Source organism: Schistocerca cancellata, chromosome 5 (assembly GCF_023864275.1).
Source record: "Schistocerca cancellata isolate TAMUIC-IGC-003103 chromosome 5, iqSchCanc2.1, whole genome shotgun sequence".
Lineage (NCBI taxonomy): Eukaryota > Metazoa > Arthropoda > Insecta > Orthoptera > Acrididae > Schistocerca > Schistocerca cancellata.
Window position 1 is genome coordinate 579,585,136 of NC_064630.1, and position 26,415 is coordinate 579,611,550.

The following is a 26,415-nucleotide window of genomic DNA, read 5'->3' on the forward strand; positions in this document are numbered from 1 at the left end:
TGAAAATGATCACTGGATCAAATTTAGCACAACGTGAAAGGACAAGACTGTAGTGCATTTTTTCATGTCCCCTTGTCTTATAGTTACAGTTTTAGTACCTTTCACAGCAACATTTCTATCATTCAGCACATCAAATGTCAGAGGTGTTTCATTCATATTCGCTATTTCGCTTAGTGCCACACTGGTTTTCTTTCACTGTTGAATAATAAAGTGGTGGAAAGATTATAATTTCTCTTCATACACTTGTGGCATTTTCTGAGATATTTTGGTTTTGGTTCGCATGCTAAGCCCACAGCACTTCATAATTCTGTAGCACCAGCCAACTCCACCCTTGAAGTCTGTAGGCTCTACTGCAGTGTTAGCTTACGAGCATGTATTTGAATCTTTTTTTGTGATAACTCCATTGCCATTTTGATGGTATCCTTGAATCCATTTCAATATGTCCTCTTCTAGTTTTGGCAATTTTGCATACAATCTTCTATTTGCACATTTAGTCTTCCTCATTTTTTTCAGTTCTTCTTTACTATCCCGCCAATTGCATATGGTTTTATCTGTTGGTGGAAGTTTCCATGTTTTTCTGCATATGCTATTATTTTCAGTTTATATCCCGCATCATATGAAGACCTTTTTTTCCATTATGAAACTAGCTATTAAAAAAAACATTATACTGTTACCGATACCACAAATCACTTTCAATTTAAGTTCCCTGGCATTATAGACTGCAATGGCACATCATAGGTTAGACAGTGGTCTGGTTGTGTGATGGCAGGGCAGGAGGGAGACAGTGTTAGCAAGCCTGTGAATCACCGCAACTTAAGTTCATTGCATCAGTGCATTCCTGCTGCCAATTGAATCCAATGTTTACCAAACAGAGATAGGTTTCCTGCGGCATCGAATATATCACCATTTTTGAGACTGGCAGGAATTTTAAGTCAAACACTGGTCATTTTTGAGTTAATTTTGGTTATAAAATGACCTGAATTTTGGAAGCAATCTTTCAAAGAAAAAAATGTGTCTTAACAGTCTGTAAAATACAGTAATAGGTGGAAATGAGTTTCTAAGTTGTAAATAAAGCAGAAAGAAAGTGAAATGTGCAAAAACAAAGGTATGTTGTCATGAATCTGGGGTTGGCAGCAAGAGCAGATGAGCAGCACACATCCAGAAGAGAAATTAGAAACATCAAAGATATCAGTGTGAACCGAACACTGAACAGTACTTTCCTGATCACCACGGCTTCAAAAATCAACTACATCCCTCATGAGATCTTTGACTTACCTCTTGTCGCACTCAGAGGTGGAAGTTATTCTACAAAAATATTACCACAACCATAGTGTCCACCCCATTAGCTGAACTGTCAGCACGTTGGAATGCCTCGCATGGGGGCCCGGATTTGATTCCCGGCTGGGGTGGGAGATTTTCTCTCTACAGGGACTGGGTGTCGTGCTGTCCTCATCGCCATTTCATCCCCATTGTCAACGCACAAGTAGCCCAATGTGGCGTCGCACTCAATAAGACTTGCACTTGGTGGCAGAACTTCCTGCCTGGGAACTCCAAGCCACTGACACCATAAGTTCATTTCCCTTTTCCATATCCCAACCATAGTAACTGGTATATGTAGAATCAATTTTTGGCAAAATTCACATCTATTTTTATTATTTTTTTGTGTTTGTAAATGACTAGATGCACCAATATAAAAGATTATCATGCTAGATGAATGAAAACGAACAAAGCCTTAGTTCTTTCAAATTGACTGTTAACAAAATCACTGATTGGGAACTTTTTGACTGGATTGTTTGCTTTTGCAAAAATTTCAACACCTTTTTGTTCCAAAATGGTCTTTGTTTTCTTGGTCTGGTACTATTTAATCTTTCAAGAATGAATGTTCTGTTGAAAAGCAGGAGCATTTTCCCATCAGTGAACTGAATGTGTCACCAAATTTTGGTGTTTCTGGACTTAACTTGTCTTTTCCTGCCCAATTCGATGATTACAAAATGTGCAGGCTATTAATTTTGGCCTTCTGCGGGCATTCATTGCTGCAAGACCCATGCTTGACAATGGTACAGATTGAACTGAGAAGCTATTTAGCAGAGATGTAGAACCAAAGATACAGTAATCCTATTTTTACAGTCGAAAAAAGTTACACATTTCGTTTTCCAGTCGCTATAGCACAGAGTCCAGGCATTTTTGCTGTAGCGGCAGATAGCCGTTGAGTGTAAACAAGCTAGAATTTTGATTGCCAGATAGGAGAGGAAAGGTGCAGGAAAACAAGCCCACTTCCCTTTAGCAGGGCAGCAGCCTACAGCAGGACTAACACCTTGTTACAGGGATGTCAATCTCTTCTGGTGTTGTAAGGTTGGTAATCAAAATCAGTGATACACCACATCTGTGGTTAGTTGCATCACTTTTTTCAAAATAAGAAAAGAAAGCCATGAGCAATACACAATACTAAACATATGGGACTGGCTACCATGCAGTTGCTTGTTGAGGTTAGCAGAGTATTGTTAACGACGTAGTTCAGATCCAACCTCTATTGGTATTCGATATGATCACAGTTCTAAACATCTGCCAGCTAATTTACCATGCTAAAAGTTTTCGCATTATACCATGTTTTGAGCTTTGGCTAACAAACAAATGTATGCATTTCTCTGTTGTAAAATGCTAGGTCCAATGGCTGATCACTACTACATTGCATTACATGGTGTGTAGCTTAAATAGACCATTCAACCATCCACAACTGGCATGGCGCCAGATCATTGTGTGCACTGATATGTCATTGCTGTCATACCCTTTTTATTTTGTAAACAGGTCCTTATGTCATTATCTTTTCAAACTGAACTTCACCAGATGATGTACAATTCTAGTAATTGAAAATTTGTTACATTTTGAATACTTACATGCAGAAATTGAAGCTATTTCAAACTATCCGATAAAATAGTTCACATGGATACAATTCACTATGAAATAAGGTCTATTAAGTAATTTTGCTTTTTCTCATTTTGAGGCAGAATCCACATCTATTTTGCATTTACTGAAAAATGTGAATTTTTGGAGTTCCTACCCATTCATTGCCCACTAAAATTACACAATAATTTGGTCCATCCGTACGCCCTTTATATTCCCAATCCTACACTACAGTTCAGTCACCTGTGAACGATTCCGGTAAAAAATCTGTTACACATGACCACTCACAATCTCCCAAAGCAGTCGTATCACCATGGATGAAAGCATCTATGTCATATACCAGTTGCAGTTCAGTTTCTGTACAAAGTTTTATTTGTATACACCATCCCCTCAGTGTTACTATGAGAAGAAATCCCTTTCCTTGTCCCACGTCTTCGCCCTCCACCATGATGCCTCTCTGCGTGCGCAACCACCTGTAAAATCATGTTACTTATACTTTCTACTTTGGATGTTTTGTGATACAATGCAAGCTGGTGTAATAAGTCTCCTTCCAAGGAGTAAGGAAACGAAATGCTTGGCAATAGCAGAGCACATCTGACTATCAAGGAAGCAGCAGCTACACATGTTGACCTAGCAATCGCATGAAAGGCTTTTCTATTATTATCATTTTTGGGTAATTTTATTATTTTACTTGATTAAACATTCAGTTCTTGGTGAAACACTGAAATTAACAAAAAATAGCTTTAACAATAATAACACTGCAAAATGTACCTGAAATCTGAACCCGGGCCATTTAAGATACAAAGTTATGAAACATGAGCAAAAAGTGTGTTTTCTTTAGCAGTAATTTTATGACATGCAATATCACATTTTAATATCAAAACAATGAAGATTGTTTGTGTTTTATGTTGGAGAGAATGTCAGTTTGTTACAATGAGTCACAAATGAAACACATCTCACTGTAACTATAGGAGGCAATAAACAGGAGATATATGCAACTGGGTTCTTGTAGCACTTTGTTACCTACAATAAGCAGTATAAAGCAATACGATATCTCAATTTAAATCTAAGTTGCTTCTAATTATAATTTTGTACAACTTTGTGAAATTTATTTCTACCAATGTGTAGTCTAAAGGCAAATAGTATATTTCTACACACTTTTTCAGGGTGGGGAGGCGAGACGGAAGGGGGGGGGGGGGGGGGACAGGGAACAATGACAAGACACATTGACGGAATGTGCTCATAGCTTCATAAAAATGATTTAATTTTTTATGGATATTTGAAGAATGAGTGACATAAAAGTAAGTACTCTTGTTTATGAGTCATATTTTTAATATTTATGATTCATCTGAGGGTGAAAATTACAGTTTCCTATATGCATCAGCAAACTTTGGTCATCTTGGGACTATTTGTACAATAAGGTTACAAAAGTTAACAAATGTATATAAACTGTCAAACTTGTTATTTAATTATCCATCTTGACTGGAACATACATTACAGTTCCACATCTGCAGTGACTGATGTAATAAAACTATGTACACTTTACATAACTCTTGATGGCTAGGAGATACTCCACAGAAGCACTGAAAAAAAGTTAACTCTTGCCATAAAATTTCTAAAAAAAAAAGTATATATACAGTGCACCACAGTACATCACCATATAAAATTAAGATGAATATAAATTGTTGCTATCACATTCTTTAGGTGCTTCAATGTGACCACAATTTTTTTAAATAAAACTATACACCACAATGACTGTGTGGCATTGAAATTAATATGTTGGATTTTGCTACAAAAAGATGAATGATGTTTTCAAGAACATCTTTGAGAAGTGTAGTTAATGGTAATTTACAGGAGGACAAATACTGCTCTCATACAAATGAGGTCGCATAAGCATGTATACAACTTAAACACATTATAACACACAATAAAACATTATGTTTACTCCAAATGAACATTATATATTCTATGTGATTGTTTAGCAATCACTTTTGAAATATGTTAATGTTCTGAGCACTTCATTTACAGCCAGAAATAATACGTGTGTAGCCTTGAATGAGAGGTCACCATGTAACACACACACACACACACACACACACACACACACACACACACACACACAACTATTCATGCCAAAAAAAGGGGCAAGTGTAGCCACAGAAAACACTAAAGACACAACTTTCTTGATTTCTTTCAACTCACAATATATACTAACACATGTAGGTCACATGAGAACACACATAAATATTACAATGTTTTATACAGCATTACTCACTCACTTAAGTGAACTACTGTTATTTACACAGGAATGGGAAGATCCTTTGCAACAAGACGCAAGATTTGTTCTGTATTGAAGCGCCAGTTACGAATGTCCTTTGAAACCTTACACCAAGCTTCACCGTGATGAGGCTCTGCAGCAATACATCTCTTCTTAACCTCCTCTTGTTGCTCCTACATAAAAAACGAGATAAATACGTATATAAAAATGATACAGTACAATGGAGTCACAAAAGACCAGACAGCACTAAAATAATACTTGGTATGTTTTATTACCCTTGCATCGATAACTGGCCCACTGCAAAAAGTTCTACATAAAAAACTGTATAATCACTACATTATATAAATAATAATTATGGAGTTCAAAAGCTAGACAAAATACACACAAACAACAAAATATTTAGGTCAGTGAGCACCAAAACTGGAACTGCTGTAATTATTCTGCTTCACAAGACAGGAGACAGATTAGATAAAAAAAAAAGGTGCACCTTTCATATCAGTGTTCTCTTTGTAATGGACAACATGAGTTTATAAGTCCTGCTAGCTTTCAGTATGGCCTGGGAGAGTAATGCAGCAATGATATGATTCCATAGATTTTCTCGGCATAGCAATGAGTTGGAACAGCTAAGGTATGGCAGGTGCTGAGTGCCAAGGACAAAAGGCAGCCACAGATAAAAGAATAGGAAAACCTGGAAGCAACTGATGTGTGAGCAAGTGGCAGATACATTGTCAAACTGTCAAAAGTGTTGCTTTAGAGCTTGAAATATTACTCCCAAGAATTACCGGAAAAATTACAAATATTGCGGACAGTGAACCTACATAATAAATGCATATATCAAATTGTGTGATTTAATGTTAGGAGTTCAATGCAGTATTGCATGCTGTTGCATGTTTTGACTGACACTGATTTTTATAAACAGTGATTAAATAAATACTTTAAATTATACAATTGGCAAACCAATGCTGCTACACTCACAAACAAAATGTCAAACTGAAGCTGAACTGCATAGTAAACCCATACTAACATATTTTACCAGGAACTCAACTGGGTCTACAGCACTGGTTCTTAAACTTTTTTTGTTCACAGCTGTAGCACTGTAGCAAGTTCCCACAGCACACTGACACATGAGTTGGCAATAGTAAACGGGGAGACAATGTATGAGTTGGCAACAATACGAGAGCCTCCATCTAGCATGTGCACAGCTTGTCTCCACCAATCAAGTTGTTGTAGTCTCACAGTCCTAACGCAATCCTTGTTGAGGCTTACTTTGAGGTGGATTTTTAGTTACACGCATGCATGCACTGTCCAGTTAATGTGCTGATTTTTCAGTATGGATAAGTTTTTGACTAAAAGGAAAAAAATTTGAAGATGAGTCAGTGACAGAAACAAATAACAATAACAAAAGTGAGAGTGATAGATTTCAAATGTAAGTCTCGTGAAAGCAGTGAAACCTAATGGAACAGTGTGTAAGTACCAAGAGAGTTATTTAAACTTGGATTTACATTCAGTGGACCTGAAAACTGTCTGGTACCAGAATGCATCATTCTTAGAAAATCTAACCAATGAATTTATGATCCCTAGCAAACTGAAAAGACTGTTGAACAGCAACCATGGTCGCCACTTATCTGGGAATGAAAAGAATTATTTAGCCAACTGATTTCATCAGCAGAAAAGCAAGCCAAAGCTATAGTATGGAGAGCAATTATTTCTGAAAAAGTACAAGTGACCAGTTATAAGATTGCTGACATAGTAGCAAGAAAATGCAACTCCATACTACTGCAGAGGATGTAATTTTTCCTGCATGTTAGGAAATGGTGAAATCGATGTTATGTGATGGTGCTAAGAAGAAAATGTCTTTGGTTCCACTGTCAAATGATTAATCTTCTGATACTATTTCCTGGAAAACTAATGATACGTCTTCAGATATCAAGTACAATGTCCACAAAAAGCGAAGCAATGGTCATGTATTTTCACTACAGCTCGATGAGTCAACTGATATAAGTAAGAAATGTAGACACTGTCATGAGAGAAATTGAAAAAAACATAAGAAGAAGATAACACACCTCATGAGACAACAAATACAAAACACAAACATTAACCATAAACAATCAAAATACACACATCAATTTTACCCTAGACTGATGAAAATTATAAGTTGAAAACAAGGATTGAAATATAATGAGAATATTAAAGTAGATGAAGAATACATAGAAAACCTCATAATATAGTCAGAAACTGTTCTGAAACAATAGGAGAAAAATGAAAATAGCAATATGAACACTAGGCTAACATGAGCACTGATAAAAAATGAAATACACAACATTATAAGACACATGAAAAAGCAGAATGACGAAAACAATAAAAACACGAATCAATAACGTTCAAAAACTTCAGACAGATACTCCAAAATGAACACATCATCAAATCTAAAACAGACAAAGGAAATACAGTCGTTTTTATGGATGAACAACAACATACTGACAAAACACAAGACTTCATTTCACAAAATGGTGTAGCAATTTTAATGGCCAGTCGTGTACTTTATGATGCTGCCAATTGCAGCAAGCAATTGTGCCATTACTGTTGTATTTTACCAAATACTTTGTGTACTCTGCTTTGCTTTCTGTTATGTATTGCTAATTGTTTTCTTTTCTTATTTTGAAATGAGTGAAGAGACTAATACTGGTCCATCACAGGTTTCAAGTACAACTCTCAAAATACCAGGAGGGCTTGCCTTCCCTATGATCATGTGTTAGGTCTGCTTTCACAGAAGCACAAATGATTGTCAAAGACTACAAATCTTGTGAGAGGGAGAGAGGGTTTGTACCACCGCACGAGTCCTCATCCTTCAGGTGGTCGAAGTTTTCAATTGCTTATGATTGCTGCTGAATGTCATCTTATCATGTTGGTAGCAGAGCAACCAGAAAACAAAAGTGTTGAACGTATTTCGATCTTGCCAAGGAGAAAATGCTGCTGATTTTCAAAACAAAAATCCACTTGTTGAAAGCTTAAACAGAGTCTAAAGAAGAAAACAGGCAAAGATCATGTCGGAAAAGGAAAAAAACTGTCTACGATTTTGTGAAATATTCCACTCAGAAGCTCTTACTATGGAGAGCAAGATCATTTCGGAAAGATAAACTGTGTAGGATTTTGCAGATTCCATCAGAAGCTCTTATTATGGAGAATAAAAAGTATTTATTCTCTGTTATTATTATTTTATCCCCAATCACAACTTTTTAAATTTTTTGTGATCATCTTCCTCTACTAATTTCATAAAAAATTGATGCTAATTTTGCCCAAGACAGATGCTAATTTTGCCCAAAATGTACTCTAATTTTGTCAAAAATAGATGCCACATTTTCAGGTCCATATTTATGTGGAGTAACAAAAAATTTTTAACTGCAATAACTCACTTCAGAGGGCAGTAAAGCTAACTTTAATTGCTTGGAATTATTTAGGAAAGAATTACCTACACTGAAAAGTACATCCCGTATGTGCTTCATGTGGAACATTAATCAGGATTGTGTGCTGGAAATAGCAGTGAGGCAAGAACCTTAAATGTAAAGACTATTAGAATAGTGAGAACTTTTTGGAAGATTTTGTTGGTTATGTCAAGAAGAGACCCAAAAGAAATAAAGTGAAATAAAAAGTGACTTCTGGATGTAGCGATGACTGTCAAGAAATTAAGAAACTAACTTGTATTAATATTTTGGGCACCAAAGTTTTTCTTCTGCAGCACCACAAAGAAATGACTGCACAATAACTATAAATGAGTTCTTAGCGTATGCAGCAAATTTAGTAGCAAAGGTTGAACAATGTAAAGGAAATACATCAAGCACAAATACTGACCAACATTTTCACAATAAACTGGTATTTAATACTGATTTACTTTGATTTACAGCAAAATTTTTGTATTTATTAAATATAATTTCATTCAGCTGTGACTGGTTCATCAGGCCATGGTCAAGATAATCAATCAAAATCTTCAAGACCTGAAGATGGTGTTTTTACAATAATATACATGTCCATTTTTTAAAAGTTGCCACTCTTTACTAATAAAATATACTAAGAAAATTACACTTATCATATGGTAACACACGAATGTCATATTCCGGTTTTTTTTAACTTTTTTTCTATTTTTTCAAATACTAAAATCCAATATTTCTTGACCTCCAGACTAGTTTTGTTATATAATAAGCTTCTTTTATCAGGATTCTTATTCTTTTTAACAGATACATGTATTTTTCTTATAATTTTATCTCTTGGTAATTCCTTACAGTACAGCAGAACAAAATTTCTTAACTAAAAAGACTGCATGAGGCATGTTACAAAGTATTGAGAATTTTGTAAATTCATGTTTGTATAATTCTGATTCGCACGATTTTCAATATTGTGTTGGTACCCATGCCTGAAAAGTATTTGTACAGTGTTATCCGTATCAGATGTTTAGTCTGTTGTCAGTTCTCAAAAATGTTGTGCACATTTTGGTAATTTTGGTAATTATTTATTTAGTGTACAAATGGGTCACAGAATATGTATCAAATTTTGTTATAAGAATGGAATAAAGTGCAGCAAAGTTTTAGAAATGTTAAATATGGCTTATGGTTAGTCTGTTATTAGTAAATCAAGGGTTTATGAATCGTACTAATGTTTCGAAGAAAACCATGAAGATGTTGAATATAACAAATGCTCTCTACACACTAGCAAAGCATCAACCAATCAAATCATGGAAAAAGTGGAAGAAGTTATAATGGATGATCACAAAATAACTAACAGACGGTGTTGACAAATCAATTGGCTGGTGCAATGTAATTTTTTTCCAATGTTTTGGTTAGGAAATGTGTGACAGCAAAATTTGCTCAAAAATTGTTTAGTTTCAAACAAAAATAGCTGCATGTGCAAGCACCTCAGATGTTGCTAAATGTATTCAACAATGATGCCAAACTATTAAACATGTCATAAAAGATGACAAAACATGGTCTTAAGGATAGGACCTTGAAACTAAGACCCAGTGACCCCATGGGAATTATTCTGGATTGCCAAGATTGAAAACAAGTGTTGCCCAATGTGAAAGTTCATGCAAGTATTTTTTCAACTGACTTGTGAAAGTAAAATGGTCAAAGTAAATTCTACTTTATTATTTGCATGTAAGTACTCACATTAGATTAACTTAAAATTCATAGGAATGTAGAAAAGTAACTAAAGTATTTATAGTAACATATGATAACACTGTATTTAATAATAAGTACAGCTGCAGATTAGTTATATTGTGTCTATTACTTGCCTCTGTTCCATTGAGTAATTCAAACTTGTAGAAATATGCCCATGCATCACCGAGATCTGAATCAATCTTCACAGTCCTGTTGAACCACTCACGACATTTCTGAAGTTTCCTCTCTGACCAAAACAACCTTTTTCAAAGAAAAATATGACAAAAGAATGATTAATGAATGCAGAGTTTGTGCATGAAAATATAAAAAATTAAAAATGTGTGTACCCAATCACATTTCAGTGACAATTATTCTTAATTTACAATTATTGTTAAGTGGAGTTCTCCAGCAGCAGATGTGCATAACAATTATCTACGAAACTACTGAACCACATGAAGACTTAAAGGCTTCTGCTGTAATGATAAGTCACTTCTTTAAAATGATTTATGTTATGGTTTGAAACCAGAGTCAATCAAAATAAAGAAAAAAGAGCTTTACATGGAAACTTCCAGTCTGAACTACTGTCCCATACCATTAAATCAAATGGACCATCAAGCCACACTAAAGAATTCATATTGAAAAAAAAAAAATTAACAGATCATTATGCTTTAAGCTTCAAGTACATCAAAAAATTATTAACTATTGTTACAATAACCATTATGTGATGCCAAAAGCAATGCTGCTTTTATCATCACCAATATTTAAGCTTCTTTTACTTTTGTTTACAGAGGTGAGAGAAGAAAGGCAACACGAAGATGGAACCAGGATAGGGTATAATGAAGAATTTGGTATCCAAATCTCGTCAGAAAGATTTTTTCGTTGGAATTCTATTATTTACAAATAATCATCAATCATCAGCCTGAAATAATCATAATAATGGAAGATATAACAGTGGAAGAGAGTGATTTAAGTGTGACAAAATAATGTTTACATTTCTATGCCTCTCCAACAATTTGCTTCCCTTAACAAAGGGTTCTTATGATGACAAAAGCTGCACTGCGTGTAATCAGAGAGTAAGTATATAACAGACACTTACTTAGAGACAGCAAGGAGTACATGAGGGTCATGCTCGCATCTCTTCAGTGCATCCACACTTTTTGTCTTTCTCTGAGGTCTCTGTTCAAGGAAAATAGCTTCTGCCCATAAAATGCCAGATGTTGGGCATTCTTGCAGTGCTGTAAAATTTGTTCAGTAATAAGTTTTTATTACTGGAAATAGAACAAGTCTATCTGCTTGAATTATCATCAGTGTTGCAGATGAGTCTCTTATTTTGCACAAATCTAATTACACATTAAAGATTCATATTCCTCATCAAATTTATAATGGTGTTACTCAAAACCAGTTTCGTAATAAATTGGGGGTCTCTTGTTAAACAACTCTTGCAACATGCTATTAAAGAGTTAATATCAAAATTCAAACAATATTGTAACACTGAAACCCTTGACATTCCTTACAAATAAACAAAAACTATCAGATGAAGAACAAAAGTTTCTTTCAAGATAAAAATTTCAGCCATCACAACTGGCCATACAGTCCACACATACCTTTAGCCATTAGAGTATTGGCTATGTCTCGTAATCCACCACGAAATTCAACACGTATAGCCTCCAACCACAGTTCAGCACATTTCGGATTGCGCAATCGGCCTTTCTCCAGAACTGAACGTGCTTTTGTTAACAGACCACGACGTTCTTCCAAGGATGACAACAATCGCCATAATGGAATTGAAGTAGGACACTTCTTAATCTATATAACAAAACAAATAAACAAAAAATAAACAATTTTTTTGCACTTTCTGGATGATTATGAAGCAGTCAAAGACATATATGAATCTTTTGTATAAAATACATAGCACGTACAATTTATTTCATATTAGAGGAAATTAAAAGAAAATAGTAAAACAACAAAAAAATACCTTCAGTATATGGAATGATTCATTACGAATTAAATGAGGGTAAGTCCTTCTGTTACTAATAAAACTGTATCAGAGACAACTCAGTCTCCAGTTTCAAAATTCTTTTATCCATTACATTGTAAAACCTGGCAAGCATTAACTAAAACATCTGTGTTCAAAAAAAAGAAATCAAATTTAACAAGCACCACATGAACCCTGTCTCTCTGCAAAGGAAAATACTATGATGTGATCATAGAATAACACATTCTTTTTATGTGCATACATGGTTTAATCTACAGTAATGCTTACTTTCAAAGCTATATCATGCATGATAGTAATGTAACAAAGGAAATTCTTACATGTTATTCAACTGCTAAATTTGTGTAATGAGAAATAACTGAGCAAAAATACTAAAATTAAAGAGAGGCACCAGGTACAAAATACATCAATATGAATGGGCCACGGAAACCAATCAAGCCATATGTTGAAAATAGAATCAGAGTACCAAACACAGGAAAAACAAGGTAAAAAATGTGATACATTTCAGAAAATCCATGAACATTAAATGTGGCCAATCCATGTTATGATAGCAAGTACATGGAAAAACATAACATTTTATTAAAATTAGTTATCTTAATTTAAGAAGAAACACAAGCAATGTGGAATCTATACATGCACATTAAAATTTGCATAATGAACATTATCCTGCAAGTAAACAGTGTCATATACTCATGTTCTTACATCACCTCTGGCTACATGATCATCTCTTACAACAAAAGGTCTCACTCTACTTAACTCTACTATGCCCTACCCTATGCAGACCACTCTCACAATGGTTCCACAACTTCCCTATGCATACAGGAACAGCAAATTTAGGACTGTGCTCCCCTCTAATCTTCATTTCTCAGATATTATTTTATTTCATTCTTTATACAACTTGGCAAAATGCTACATGCAGCTGCAATAAGTATATTTTTTAAATTACAAGTCAGTACATAATCTCATATTTTTGTCCAAAATATTTGTTTTCCTCTGCTCCAAAGGTCTCAACATATTTTACCTCAGGATGGAGCATCTGAAATACAAAACACTGATCAATGCTCTGTCTTCAAAGTAATGGACAAGACCCTCCACAGTCACTGTCAGCTCCTGGTGATGAATTCATGTTGTGAAGAATTCAAATTCAAGATCTCTAATTGTTCAGAAATTAGCTGACTTACTGGAGCTTCAATTATCATTTGTCCATTGAAACAAAAAGCACACTGCTAAATAGTAACTGCTGCTTAATAGGAAAGCTTCCTGGCTACCCAGTTCACCTGAAGAGCCAGAACTTGGAAATTCCTTTTTATCCCAGAACTTGGAAATTCCTTTTTATCAGCTATTGACTTTGTGAAACATCCATTGGTTCCCCAAAAATGAAATGTCAAACATTAACAGCATATTCATGACAAACATGCAAGGCAGTGGCAGAATGCTATTAAAATATTTGTATTTGTTCAAAAATAATTGATTAGCCATCTGGAGAAACACCTTCTTTTGTATTGGCTTCTAAGCCGAATAGTAGTCGACCTTCCCTTGGACCATTTCAGTGTTCACTGTGGAGACAGTGGCTGTCACACAAGAACACTTATTCAGGTCACCTGAAGTGCGCCAAGATCCTAATCATGTCTGACTTATTAACTCTAATACTCGCTCTCGACAAACTAGTAATGCACGGGTACACCAATGTACATCTTATGAACACAAAGAAAAAGGTTGCATGCTACAGCAGCATAGGACTTCAGTGATATTTCTCTGGATACCAGAACTCCAAGGCATCTAACATTATGAGTATGTAGACTTCTTTGCAAAGGACACAACACAACCAGAAGTAGCATATTCCTGATTTCAATGCTACAGGCAATCTTCCTTAACTTAAACTGAACCCCAGAGGTCATTGGTACTATAATCTTTAACCTGCTCCTGCACAAGATTGTGGTTCATGGATTCAACATGAGGCAGACGGGACCTAGTGCCCAACATAAGGATGTGCTCCCATAATGGAAATTTCCTGTCATGTGCACAAAACAGGCATCACACATCCAACTTTTTTACATGACTCATCATCAGAGTGTGATTTAAATTATATGTTCTTTTTGCACAAATGCTGTGGGGGCACATCTTCTTATGCCACCACCACAACTGCAGAGTTGGTATTCAGCACTGCTGGCAACAGACCACAACGCAAGCAGGCATTTCACTTATTGCCAGTGCTGTCGCTAGCCACATGTTAACAGTGTGGCCCTCTTCTTCCATCCGTCATGCTCAGTGAAGGTTCTACTTGATCACTTGGATTGTTCTGTGATTCTGCTATAATGAACTATGCCTGTTATTGGACTTGGCCTGGATTGTTGTTTTCCTTAGTCAAATTTCGTGTGCACGTGTAACTCTGGTGCTCCATCATTGATGTTGTATTTCTTGTGCTTTTGGTTGTTGTAACAAAATTGCTGATACTACAGTTTTTGGCAATGACATTATTTCATACCCGCGTGTTCTGTTAGCACAATGGAGTGTTGGTTCAGCTGTTACAATAATAACAACAGCAGCAGCTTGGACAACAACAACAGCAGTTAGACTTGCTTTGTCAGATGGTTACAGCTTCGCAGTATGTCACGGACTTTCCACAACCACTGCTTGAACAATCATCTGCGCCCCCAGTTTTTTCACCACCATTCCAAGAGGCAAAGGGAGAGTGTGACTTGTACACACAGCATTTGCAGCAACATTTTGCAGGATTTCAGGTAGTGGAACCGACTCTGCATAAATCCTTTTTCTTGCTTGGTACTAGCCCAAAATATTTCATTTCCTCTGGAAACTTGCTCCATTAATAGATCCTGCAGCATTGTCATTTTCTCAAATGTGTAAGTTCCTCAGAGCTTATTGTTGTAAGGAAACCCCACAGGTTGCACACAGACACGCACGCACGCACGCACGCACGCACGCACGCACACACACACACACACACACACACACACACACAAAATCCCTTGGTTTTTCCTGGATTTCCAGTCAAAAATACTATTTTTCTGAGGCGAAAATACACTTTTTCCCTGTTGAAAATTCTTTTTTTTCCCAGGTGAAAGTAAATTTTTTCCATGTTAAATGACAATGTGCATTCCCTCGGAGCTGTAAAATATACCAATACTTCGAAGAGTGAAAGTTTTATACACCGGCATAAAACTTCCCGGCACTTCAGGAACCAAAATCACAAAAAACATCAAGTTTGCTAAAGACATTTGATGTGCAGCAAAATTTACACTACATATTTTTATATTACAAAAGTATAAGCACAAATTCTACCAAATACAACACAATAACTTCCGAAGCACTGAAATCTAGATTGCGATGCACTTTTCTCAGCCAATTATAGCTCATGTAACGTGATCTTGGTAATCACTGACAGCAGATATTCAGAGCAAAGGACACGTAGTGTAGTGAGCCAACAGCAACATCACTGTTAAACAGCATGAACACACAAACAAGAAAAGTTAATGGTTTAAATTAATATGCATACAGTATAGCTACAAGAAATACTAAGTTTTCACATATGATATAGGTCGTATAAAATTTTTTGCTATTTTTTTCTGAGGGTGTGGTTACTCAGGATCCTGAGAGCTTGCCTTAAACTGGAACACCTGAATATCTAGTGAGGACGATCATAAATTTCACTGCCGTGCACCGAACAATTTGTGGGTTACCTGGCTGAATAAATGTTCCACCAAGCACTTCCAATTTTCCATTGAAAAGCTAATTAAATGTGAAATTGCTCGAGGGCTCACCTCACACTTCTTTTTTTAATAATAATTACACTTTTTGCCATTGTTATTGTATAATCTGTAATCTATGAAAGAACTAAAAAAAATATGAAAAACTAATCTTGAAGACTGGTCTTTTTTAGCATGTGTTGCTCTTTAAGATATATCAAACACAAATGTGCCAGTAAATTTTAAGTATTGGCATAAATGGCTGGTGTTTTGGGCCTGTAATTTTTCTACATGTCTGGTCCTCAGTGTTAAGTTTTGAATGAGAGTCTAATGCTCTGTGATTTAAGAAGTTAATCACACTCTCTCACATGTACCATGATTCATCATGCATAAAAGGACATTTACTTAGAAAGTAACGCTTCTCAAACCACCATTCACAATATTTTCTGCAACTTTTTAGAAACATAAACAATTGTGATTTTATGTTCACTGAAAGCAGTTTGTTCTTGCAAAGTATTGCCAAGTATTTGGCATGTTTTGCTCTCAGTGGACACTTGTGGGTGCACCGTGTTTTGTTGTTGTAAATGGCTCACTTTCTTTTCAACTGTAGTTTTATTTTGGTGTTATTCTCCCATTTCTGTTTTATTACTGCAGTGTTATTCTGCAATAGTGGGCTAAGGGAAAATTCTTTATTAAAGTATCAGTTATTACCAGTCGAAATTACAAAACATTAACTGAAAGCTAAAACAATGATAAATTCCTGGAATTCTAAAAAATTCCTGCATTTTCCCGGATTTCTCCCAGATGAAAAAATAACCAGGTTTTTCAGATTTCCCAGTTGTCCCGGGGCATATACACCCTGAAACCCACATTGTGGCATCCAGCCTGAACTTTCATCAGCAACTAAAAAAACTGGACAGTCCTATCATGTGTGGGTAATTGACTCCAGGGTTTATCATTAATGCAAATTCATTTGTGCTCATTGTAAACAGTCCTTTGCTAACTTTGATATCACCTGTTCTGCTCCAGTCAGAGGTGTGTCAGGAGGTGTTGCATTTACAAGACCCCACAGTCGAGAAGATCCTGGCTGTTGCTCAGGCATTTGAAGTGTCACAGGCTGTGACTGAACAGTTTGAGAACATTATGGACATAGCAGCAGTACAACCACTTCCTCAGCACAGGTGTCATTAAGCAACACCCTCATCATTTTTATCTGGCTTGCAAAATTCGCCATCGGATTGTGGCTTTTCCCCTTGTGTCGTGATTGTTTCCGAACACATGTCCACAGTTGCTGCCCACACAGATGTGCATGGTGCACAGCTTGCCATAAACATGTCCATGTAACAGCTGTTTCTTGAGGCTGCGTGCACAACCAGTCCTTGGGTGCAGACATGGAGTTTATGGAGATTCAGAGTGTCATACCAGTGCACAGCCAGGAGCTCAGTGTTCCCAGCAAGATTTATATCATGCTGCAAATTCAGCAAAAACCATTCTGTTTCTATGTCGATATGAGGGCCTCTGTGCCTTTCGTGAGTCTTGTAACATATCATCACTTGGGTCACCTGTCTCTATTCTCCACCAATTAGCACTTGGTCAATTATAGCGATCATCTGATTCTTGTTCAAGGCCAGTTCATAACTAATGCTGAGTATTGGCATGGTAAGGGGTGGTCACATTTTTGGCTGTTGACTGTGTGAAGTCCGAAACTATTTTTCATCTCAACACATTCATTTTTGAGTTTCAAATTCAGGGTGCTGTGCCTCTCATTTCCAACTCCATCCCATTCCAGCTGTTGGATGACCTCTGCTGTGAGTTCAGGTTTCTGCTGTTGCCAGAACTGGGTGCTGCAAAAGACTGTGATGTCCACATTGCCCTTAAACTGAAGGCAGTTCTCAATTTTTGTCATGCTCAGACTATTCCATTTGCTCTACAGCTGACTATCAAGAAAGAACTGGACAAAATGCAAGGCCTGGGCATCATCAATCTCATTCCTTCCAGCCAGTAGGCTACACCTCAAATCTTTATCCATAACCCTTCAGGGGCACTTCACTTGTGCGGGGTTTTTAAATCCACCATTAACGTTGAATGAATAGTGGACTGCTACCCTATTCTCCACCCTGAAGAAATATTCGCGACGCTGGGGGACAGTGAGCGTTTTTCGAAAACTGATTTGGTACAGGTATACGTCCAGCTTCAGCTTGATTCTGGTTCTTAACAAATTATGGTATTCAACACTCCCTTTGGGTTTTACTGTAATACATGCCTGCCATTTGGCACTGTGAACTACAAAAATTTACCTTACCAAAGAGTTAATGCAAGGTGTTCCATACTGTACAAGCTATCTTGATGACATTAATTTCATGAGTTCCTCATGGCAGAAACGTATCACTAATGTACTAATGTCTGGATTCTGTTCACTAAATTGCGAGAGGTGGGCTTTAAGTACAATCTGCTGAAATGGAAGTTTTCTCAGGCAAAAATCAATTATTTGGGCCACCTTCTTTCAAAGGACAGCATCAAACATATGAAGCACCATGTTGTGGCCATTGACAATCTACGTAACCTGCAGAATCTGAAGGAACTACAGTCATTCCTGGGTGAAGTCAGTTATTATTCAAAATTTGTCAGGATTGTGGTGGATATCATTCATCCATTGATCACATTGGATAAAAAAGGATATTATTTCATTTGTTTGGGGAACTGTAACAGATGGGCCACCCACATAAAGTTGCTGCTAAAGTCATTATGGTGCCTTGGTCCCTTTACTCTGGGTAAACAGCTTGTCCTTGCAGCAATGCACACTTTCCAATATGGGGTTGGGGCAGTATTGGCTCACAGAAATGCTGACAGCTCTGAACAGCCTATTGCATATGCCTCGAAGATGTTGACAGCTATTCAGTGCAATAACTCACAGTTAGAAAGGAATCTTTAGCCATAAGGTACAGAGTTGGAAAGCTCCATGTTTTGTTCTATGACAAGTTCCATGTCATCACTGACCGTAAGTCACTTGTGGCACTCTTCAGTCCCCACTCGCAATTTGCCGACAGGATCGAGGAATGACTCCAGCATTAGGCTTTGTTTTTGTGTGTGTATCACTATGAAATTCATTACAAATCCATGGTGCACCATGCTAATGCAGACGCATTGTCCCAGCCGCCAATGTGACCCGACCTGTCGTTCGCGAAAGCCAAAGTTTTCTACTTCTAAATTGATGCTCACTGGCAGCGCATGGTGGGTGCCCTTCCAGTGAAGGCCCATTATGTAACACAGGCCACCCAGAAAGATCCCATGCTCTGACAGGTAGTGGATTCTGTTTAAAATGGTTGGCTCAAGTGGCCACCCATCAAGGTGTTCGGTCTGCTCCCCCTATTTCCTCCCTTGTTAGGGAAGTCGATGGAATTCTCCTCCTTAGCAATGACTCAGACAACCCTGCATCATCATCCTCCCAATACTACAGGCTCATATCCTTGCTCCCATACCCTGTGCCCATTGGGGTATGACCCACACGATAGTCCTAGTGCAGTGTTTTGTCTACTGGCCTGGAATCAATTTGGCGATTGAGAAGATCGTCCATGATTGCAAACAGTGCATCAAGCAGTAGGCGGTATCACCAAGAGCTTTTGCTTCCTGTCTCATGTTGAGTGAGCCATTGGACAGCATCCACATTGACTTTGCAGGCCCCTTCTGCAATTCCATGTGGGTAGTGATGCTCAACAAGCTGTCCAACTATCTGTATGTCCGGTGCATGTGCCCCATCAGAACAGAGGAGACCATCTGAGCTCCCACACAGTTTTTCATGACTGCAGGACTGTCCCTGATGATCGTCTCTGATAATGGCCACAGTTCACATCAGCATTGTTTCACAATTTCTACACCTGCAATGGCATTATCCACTTCACATCCGCAATGGTGTTATCCACTTTACATCTGCATCATTTCACCCACAATCAAATGGAGAGGCAAAGCGTATGGTGTGCATCTTTAAAACAGTGTAAAAAAAGTGCTCAGTGGACTCATCAGAAGACTCAAGATTGCTTTGTTTCTCAGCACCTACATGAACACGTCACTGAATCCCTGAAGAATGGAAGATATCCTTCACAGCCTGCAGCTCTTGACTCTGCTGAACCTGTTCTGCATGGAGCTGTTGCCAGACAGGTGTGATCATGCCCTTCACGATGTGCCCTGGGTGCCCCTATCTGGCTGCATACTTTTGGTTGGCAGCCTTATGAGTGCTGGTGACAACACGAGTGATGCACAGTTAGTGCATGTTCACCACGGGCACTGGTAGGATATCATCCCACCAAGAATCAGCTGCAACCTGGTTAGGGCACCTACCTGCCGCTCCCACAGTCACAAGAAGACCCATGCAGGGAGTTCGCCTGCAAGCACCCTCCACTCCAGGGGCCAGGCGCCGTGGGAGCACTGCTGCTTGAGGCACTGTTAGGAGCTGGTGACATTGAGTTGTGGTTGCTGGCTGTACTGAGCTCTCAGCCGGTGTTTGATGGCAGCTGCCTGGAAGCTGCCCTCTCACAGACACACCCGGTGGCCCTTCCCTTGTCATTGAGATGACTACCTCTCACCGCCAATGGCACATTTTTCTCATCACCAATGAGTGCAGTGTTGTTGTCGTGTCTCGCTCACCATCATCCAAGCCACTTCCAATCGACTTCCAATCATATGCCATGCTGGGACCCAGACAAATATCTGCACAAGCTCGCGATGATGACATCCCTTTGGACACTGACAAGACAAGCTGATGGAGGTGAACATCGTGGCATACAGTGGCTGCCACTATCATGCAGTCATCTGAGTGAACCCTGTGGTCTCCTCAGCTATGCCAGTTCATCTTCAGCAGCAGACCCACCCATCTGGTACATATTCTACCTCCTTCCAGCGATGTCAGCTCAACAGAGAAAGGGAGGCACGTGGTGGTGCGCAGACTTACGCCATCACCACAACCGTGGAATATGTGTTTGATGCAGCTGGCAAGAGACTGAAACAAAGGCATGCACTTCGCTTGTTGCCAGCACTACTGTGGGCTGCATGAAACCAGTGCCCATCAACAGTGCAGCCTATTCTCTCTTGCTTCAGTCATACTCAGTGAAGTTTCTACTTGACAACTAGAAGTATTCCATGATTTTCCTGTAACAAACTTTGCCTGTTATCAGGTTCAGCCCGGACTGTTCTTTTCCTTAGTCAATGTTCACATGCATGTGTAACTCTCATGCTCTGTCACTGCTGTTCTATTTCCTGTGTTTTTGGTTATTGTAACAAAACTGTAGATGCTACAAACGCTCTCAAACCAGCAAGTCACTATGTGCAAGACACTGACAAACTGAAACATTTATTTCCCGCTAGTACCTTCATTACCTTCTTATTAGAAACTGCAATAAGGTGCAGAATAGTCATGGACTTTTTAACTGGTTGTTGCCCGCAAATATTATTGAACCTATTTTCCTTGTGCATGAACTTCATACTGTATATCCTTACTTTTACATTACTTCTTTTGTTTGATGCATGGTATGTGAGCCAAATGCACAGATAAAAAAGTAAGATTTGATACATATATACTGCCAGATTTGACTAAATTTAAGATAAATTTCTTGTAAATGATTTGAAAATAAAGGAAATAGTCACAAATCTAACCACAATGTAATGTTGCTATAGTTCCATAGCAACACATATTAGATGACAAGAAATAGTTGTGGAATCATTTCTGTAACATATTATGACAATAAAGCTTTCTGTTAAGATTTAGAATTATAGGGCACCTATTGTTCGAACACAAATACATAGTACACATAAAACAGCTCTATTATTGAACTGTCAACAACTGCTGTAATAATTAAGACGGCATTCAATAATCATATTTGAGCTGATGAAGCAACATGACTGGCAACAAATGGTGATGATGACAAAACAGTGTTTACACTCACCCCCATGTTATATGTGTCCCATGCCTTATTAACTTTCCCTTGCTGCTCTTCTATTTGACCTTTCATCAGCCAGAGTTTAGGAAATTCTGGAAACACTTTAATAGCTTCTTCCAAGAGCATAAGGGCTTGCTCTAGATTGTCCAAAGCCCATTCAAGCTTTGCAGATTTCATCATAACCCTACAAAATTGAGAATTTTAGTGTAAAGAAAAAAAATTTAAATAATCAATGAATGACAGAATTCTAAAAATCTTTTTTTTTTTTAAATTGAATAACATATATGTAATATTGTTCAAGAAATGTAGTATGACAATCACAACAGAATACAGAAATAAATTTAGGGAATCAAATATTCCGAATGAAAGCACAGCAACATCCAAATTAAAGCAAAAATGTTTTCGGTTATTGGTTCAAAAGCTTTATTAGTTTCAAGCACTTTAAACTAAACCAAATGCAAATATGCACTCAAATGTATTAGCTAGAACTTCTGAAAAAGCTTACATTATTGTTGAAAATGTTTAATGCATACTGAATGACCTACTAAAGCAAGAGTTCTGGCTGAGATAAATGTACAGAATTTATAAACACTATGATTATTAACAGAATTTCCCAGAAGTTGCATATTACTGGTTATTAAAACCCATGAAAATATCAAAGGAGATACATACAAGTTGATAAGACAAACAGAACATCAAATCTGAGGAAACACTAAGAAAGTTTGTCAAGAGTGGCATGCAAAGTGCAAATATTATTTGAATGTGATAATGAAATTATATTCTATGTTTTATATTTCACTTACTTCCATGGTTTCTTTTCTACATTTTCCCATCTTTCTCAACCACGGGCTTCTAAAGACTGAGATTCATTACTCTGATATCCCTACCATCCTTGTAAAAGATTAATGAAAAAAATTGCTTGTGACTCTTTGGACACAGTAAACCTATATGTTTTACTTTCTGTTTTATATCAGATTTACTAACTTGCTTTTGACTAATTACAAGCACAATCATGAAAATGTAGCACTGACCTTACATCTTAACAAAACAGCATAGAAAATATGATGTCATGTAGTCCTGTGACTGAAGAAGCATTGACAACATTTTCTCTGATTTCAAATTTTATGTCAATAACGGATTACAGTTACCTTGGGGTTGGTGCAGATGCACGAGCCTTAGCCAGCAGACGACGAGCACGTTCATACTCAGAGTTCTCTGATTCAAGTTTGACAGCAGCAAGCCAGATTTCTTCTGAGTTTGGGTTAGCTTGAAAGGCAAGCGATAAAATTCCTCTTGCAGCAGGTACGTCACCCTGAAACAGAAAACCTGATAACACCAGATTACATCCAGAGCAATCTGCAATTAACTGGAAGCTAGCTGTCAGGTTGCTGTGTTAGGACACAAAAGTGCTCTGTCTCTATCTCTCTCTCTCTCTCTCTCTCTCTCTCTCTCTCTCTGTGTGTGTGTGTGTGTGTGTGTGTGTGTGTGTTTATTGTTAACTTTGAAGACGGGGGTTATTGGGAACCTTCATCTGCAAGTTCAGTCTTGTTTATGTGTCACTTTGGACTGTCCAGTATCTGGTTAATGTTGCCATTGGCTTCCTTCCAAACTGTTACCTTGTATCATCTATCCTTTGTTGATGTCTCATGTTCTGTTTTCTACCTCTAACTGCCTGTCAGCATCTTTACCTGTGTATTATTTCTCACCTTTGTTTACACAAATGAATTAGTCTCTCTCACTGTAAAAAGTTGCCCTGAATTTGTGCAGCACAATGTAGTAGCAATGTCAGCCACTTTTTAGACAGTCAACCACTGGAGTTCTGTTTAACATTATTTAATTATGGCATTACTTCACTTTAACTTCTGACCTGTCCATCGATCCTCTACATAGCATTTTTTTTAGTATTTCAGATGTAATTCACAACAATATGGCCAATCATGCCATATTTTGTCTGCATTCTAAATCAACTATGCTTAATGTAATATTTTCACACTACAGAATTATTTTTACAATACATAGTGTAACTTCTGTTTTTCATTTTGCAATACCTCAAATAATTTTTAAAGTTGTACGTATAATCACTTCACATTTCTATTCATTTATTTATTTCATCATGCATTTATTTTGCATTTTTACTTAAAGCATTTACCTCTCATTTGTGTGTGTGTGTGTGTGTGTGTGTGTGTGTGTGTGTGTGTGTGTGTGTGTGTACGTGTGTGTTTTAGCTTTCACAAAAAACATTAACCTCATAGCTAAGTTGTTGGACAATCTCGTTTATGTTCCTGTCTATTACTTAACACTGCAGAGCTCTATTGTTTAATAATAAACATTATTAGATAATACGTATCATTCACAAAAGGATGATGTTATGTGTCAACTTGCTATGCACTAATTAAATACATACAATGATTGACTTTATGGGTTTCCGAGAAATCAGCAACATATGTGACGCATTATTTCTCAGATGATCATTGTTAAGAACAGGTTGTTTAGTTGCGTTTAAGAGTTAGAGCTGCAGTTTGTTTGCAGTTGCCTTTTTTGTCTGAATTTCGTACTGTGTCAAGTAGTAGACATACGATATTTGCGTTATTAACAGGGGAGTGGCTAGAAGAAATTAAAAGCAGAGCTAAAAATACAATGGTTTGACCCTCAATGGTTACTGATAGACTACTCATGTTACCCTGATCCATTTCCAGAAGTCATCTGAGCATTTGATATGCTGGGAGAAACTCAAGTTTCACATTGCTGATGTACTGTTACAATATTGTACCAAAACAATTGTCATAAGCTTGTAGAATACTCTACTTGTATGATTCTATCCAGTTTGTGAAATAAGATTTTATGCACACTGAAACATGGACTGAAGAAACTTGCTTTTCTTGTGGGTATTAAGAGTACAGATGGCAAGCGTGTACTAAACTAAGATGGGAAGACCAAAAGGTATTACCGCATATTGGCAGAAATACATAAGTTCATACATAAAGGCAACATAAAAGAAGTGCTGTTAACAATATCAAGTCCCAATTCTGCTTCAATAGGTATTTCATTGTCTTGTAATGTCTTTTAGGAATCAGCCCAGTTAGGCTCAGGATTGCATAGAAGTAGTAATTTCACACTCTGCTAATAAGGGCAGCACAGATTTGAATCTGTTACCAATGATATTTTTGACTATCTATACACTTATCTTCCCATCAAGTTCTACAAAGGTCCAAAAAACACTGACTGTCACTTGGAAAATCCAGGACGGCATATGACAATATTATGAAAAGACTAGATTCCTATTCACCACATAGCTCTCTGCTATGTGATTAATAGCAACCTATGACGGTGGTCATGTGTGTGTGTGTGTGTGTGTGTGTGTGTGTGTGTGTGTGTGTTTCTGGTGAAGGCCTAGTTGTCCGAAAGCTCAATTTCTAACAGCCTTTTTCTATGCCCATCTGAAAAAAATAGATCAACACTTGGAAAATCCAGGATGGAACATGACAATATTATGAAAAGGATAGATTGCTACTCACCATATAGCAGAGATGCTGAATCCCAGATAGGCACAACAAAAGAACTTTCAGAATGTGAGCTTTTGGCCAACTAAACCTTCGTCAGAAACAGACAACACACAGACAGACAGACACACACACACACGCGCGCGCGCGCTCACACACACACACACACACACACACACACACACACGCACATGGAAATACAACTCTCACACACATGATCACAGTCTATGGCTGCCCCAGTAGCAATAGGCAGCCAGACATTGTGGTCATGTGTGTGTGAGTTCTGACAGTCTTTTTGTCATGCCTATCTGTGACTCAGCAGCTCCATCTTATGGTGAGTAGCAATTATCCTTTTTATAATACTGTGAAAGCATAATGAAGAAAGTAAAGAACATCTTTAGCATCACGGGGCACCTGACTTGAACCCCCCTCTCTCTCTCTCTCTCTCTCTCTCTCTCTCTCTCTCTCACACACACACACACACACACACACACACAAGAATCTCTGTGAGTATGGTCTTCTACAACATCCTTAATCAGTGTACAACTGTGAAATGCACAATGTTAGATCAGATAATGGATTCTGACAGTTTGGATGGAAGAACAAAGTGGCCACAGAGTTCAAGAAGGTTTGCCCCTCGAAAACATCTCATGGTAGCTCTACGTAATAAAATATTTTTGTATAATTTCCATGGTGCACATAATGGGAGTACAAAACTTGATGTTGAGAGAAATCTTGGATTCATACCATATGCTGGAAACAAGTACAATGATGATACTTATAGCAGATCACAGTTGCTTGTATCAAAATCCAAGTTGGTAACATAGGACTTCAAGAGATCTGCAAGTTTAGAAAGCGATATAACAAATAGGAAGATGGGTCAGTAGAATAACTGTTACCTGACTGTAAACAGAGGAATTTAATGTGACAGTTTGAAGAGGTCATTGGAATATGCCCAG

General features: G+C 37.5%; 1 protein-coding gene across 1 annotated transcript in view; it reads right to left on the reverse strand.

The window, feature by feature from the left end:
- Window positions 1-4,207: 4,207 nt before the first annotated feature.
- Window positions 4,208-26,415, reverse strand: part of LOC126187930 (pre-mRNA-processing factor 6) — a 75,218-nt gene continuing 53,010 nt past the window's right edge. The window contains exons 14-19 of the mRNA XM_049929292.1: window positions 23,105-23,268; window positions 21,963-22,140; window positions 11,934-12,135; window positions 11,426-11,564; window positions 10,464-10,590; window positions 4,208-5,352 (exon numbers count right to left, since the gene is read on the reverse strand). Of these exons, the coding sequence (XP_049785249.1) occupies window positions 5,200-5,352; window positions 10,464-10,590; window positions 11,426-11,564; window positions 11,934-12,135; window positions 21,963-22,140; window positions 23,105-23,268 (963 nt within the window). The 3' untranslated portion in view covers window positions 4,208-5,199. The remainder of the gene's footprint in view (window positions 5,353-10,463; window positions 10,591-11,425; window positions 11,565-11,933; window positions 12,136-21,962; window positions 22,141-23,104; window positions 23,269-26,415) is intronic.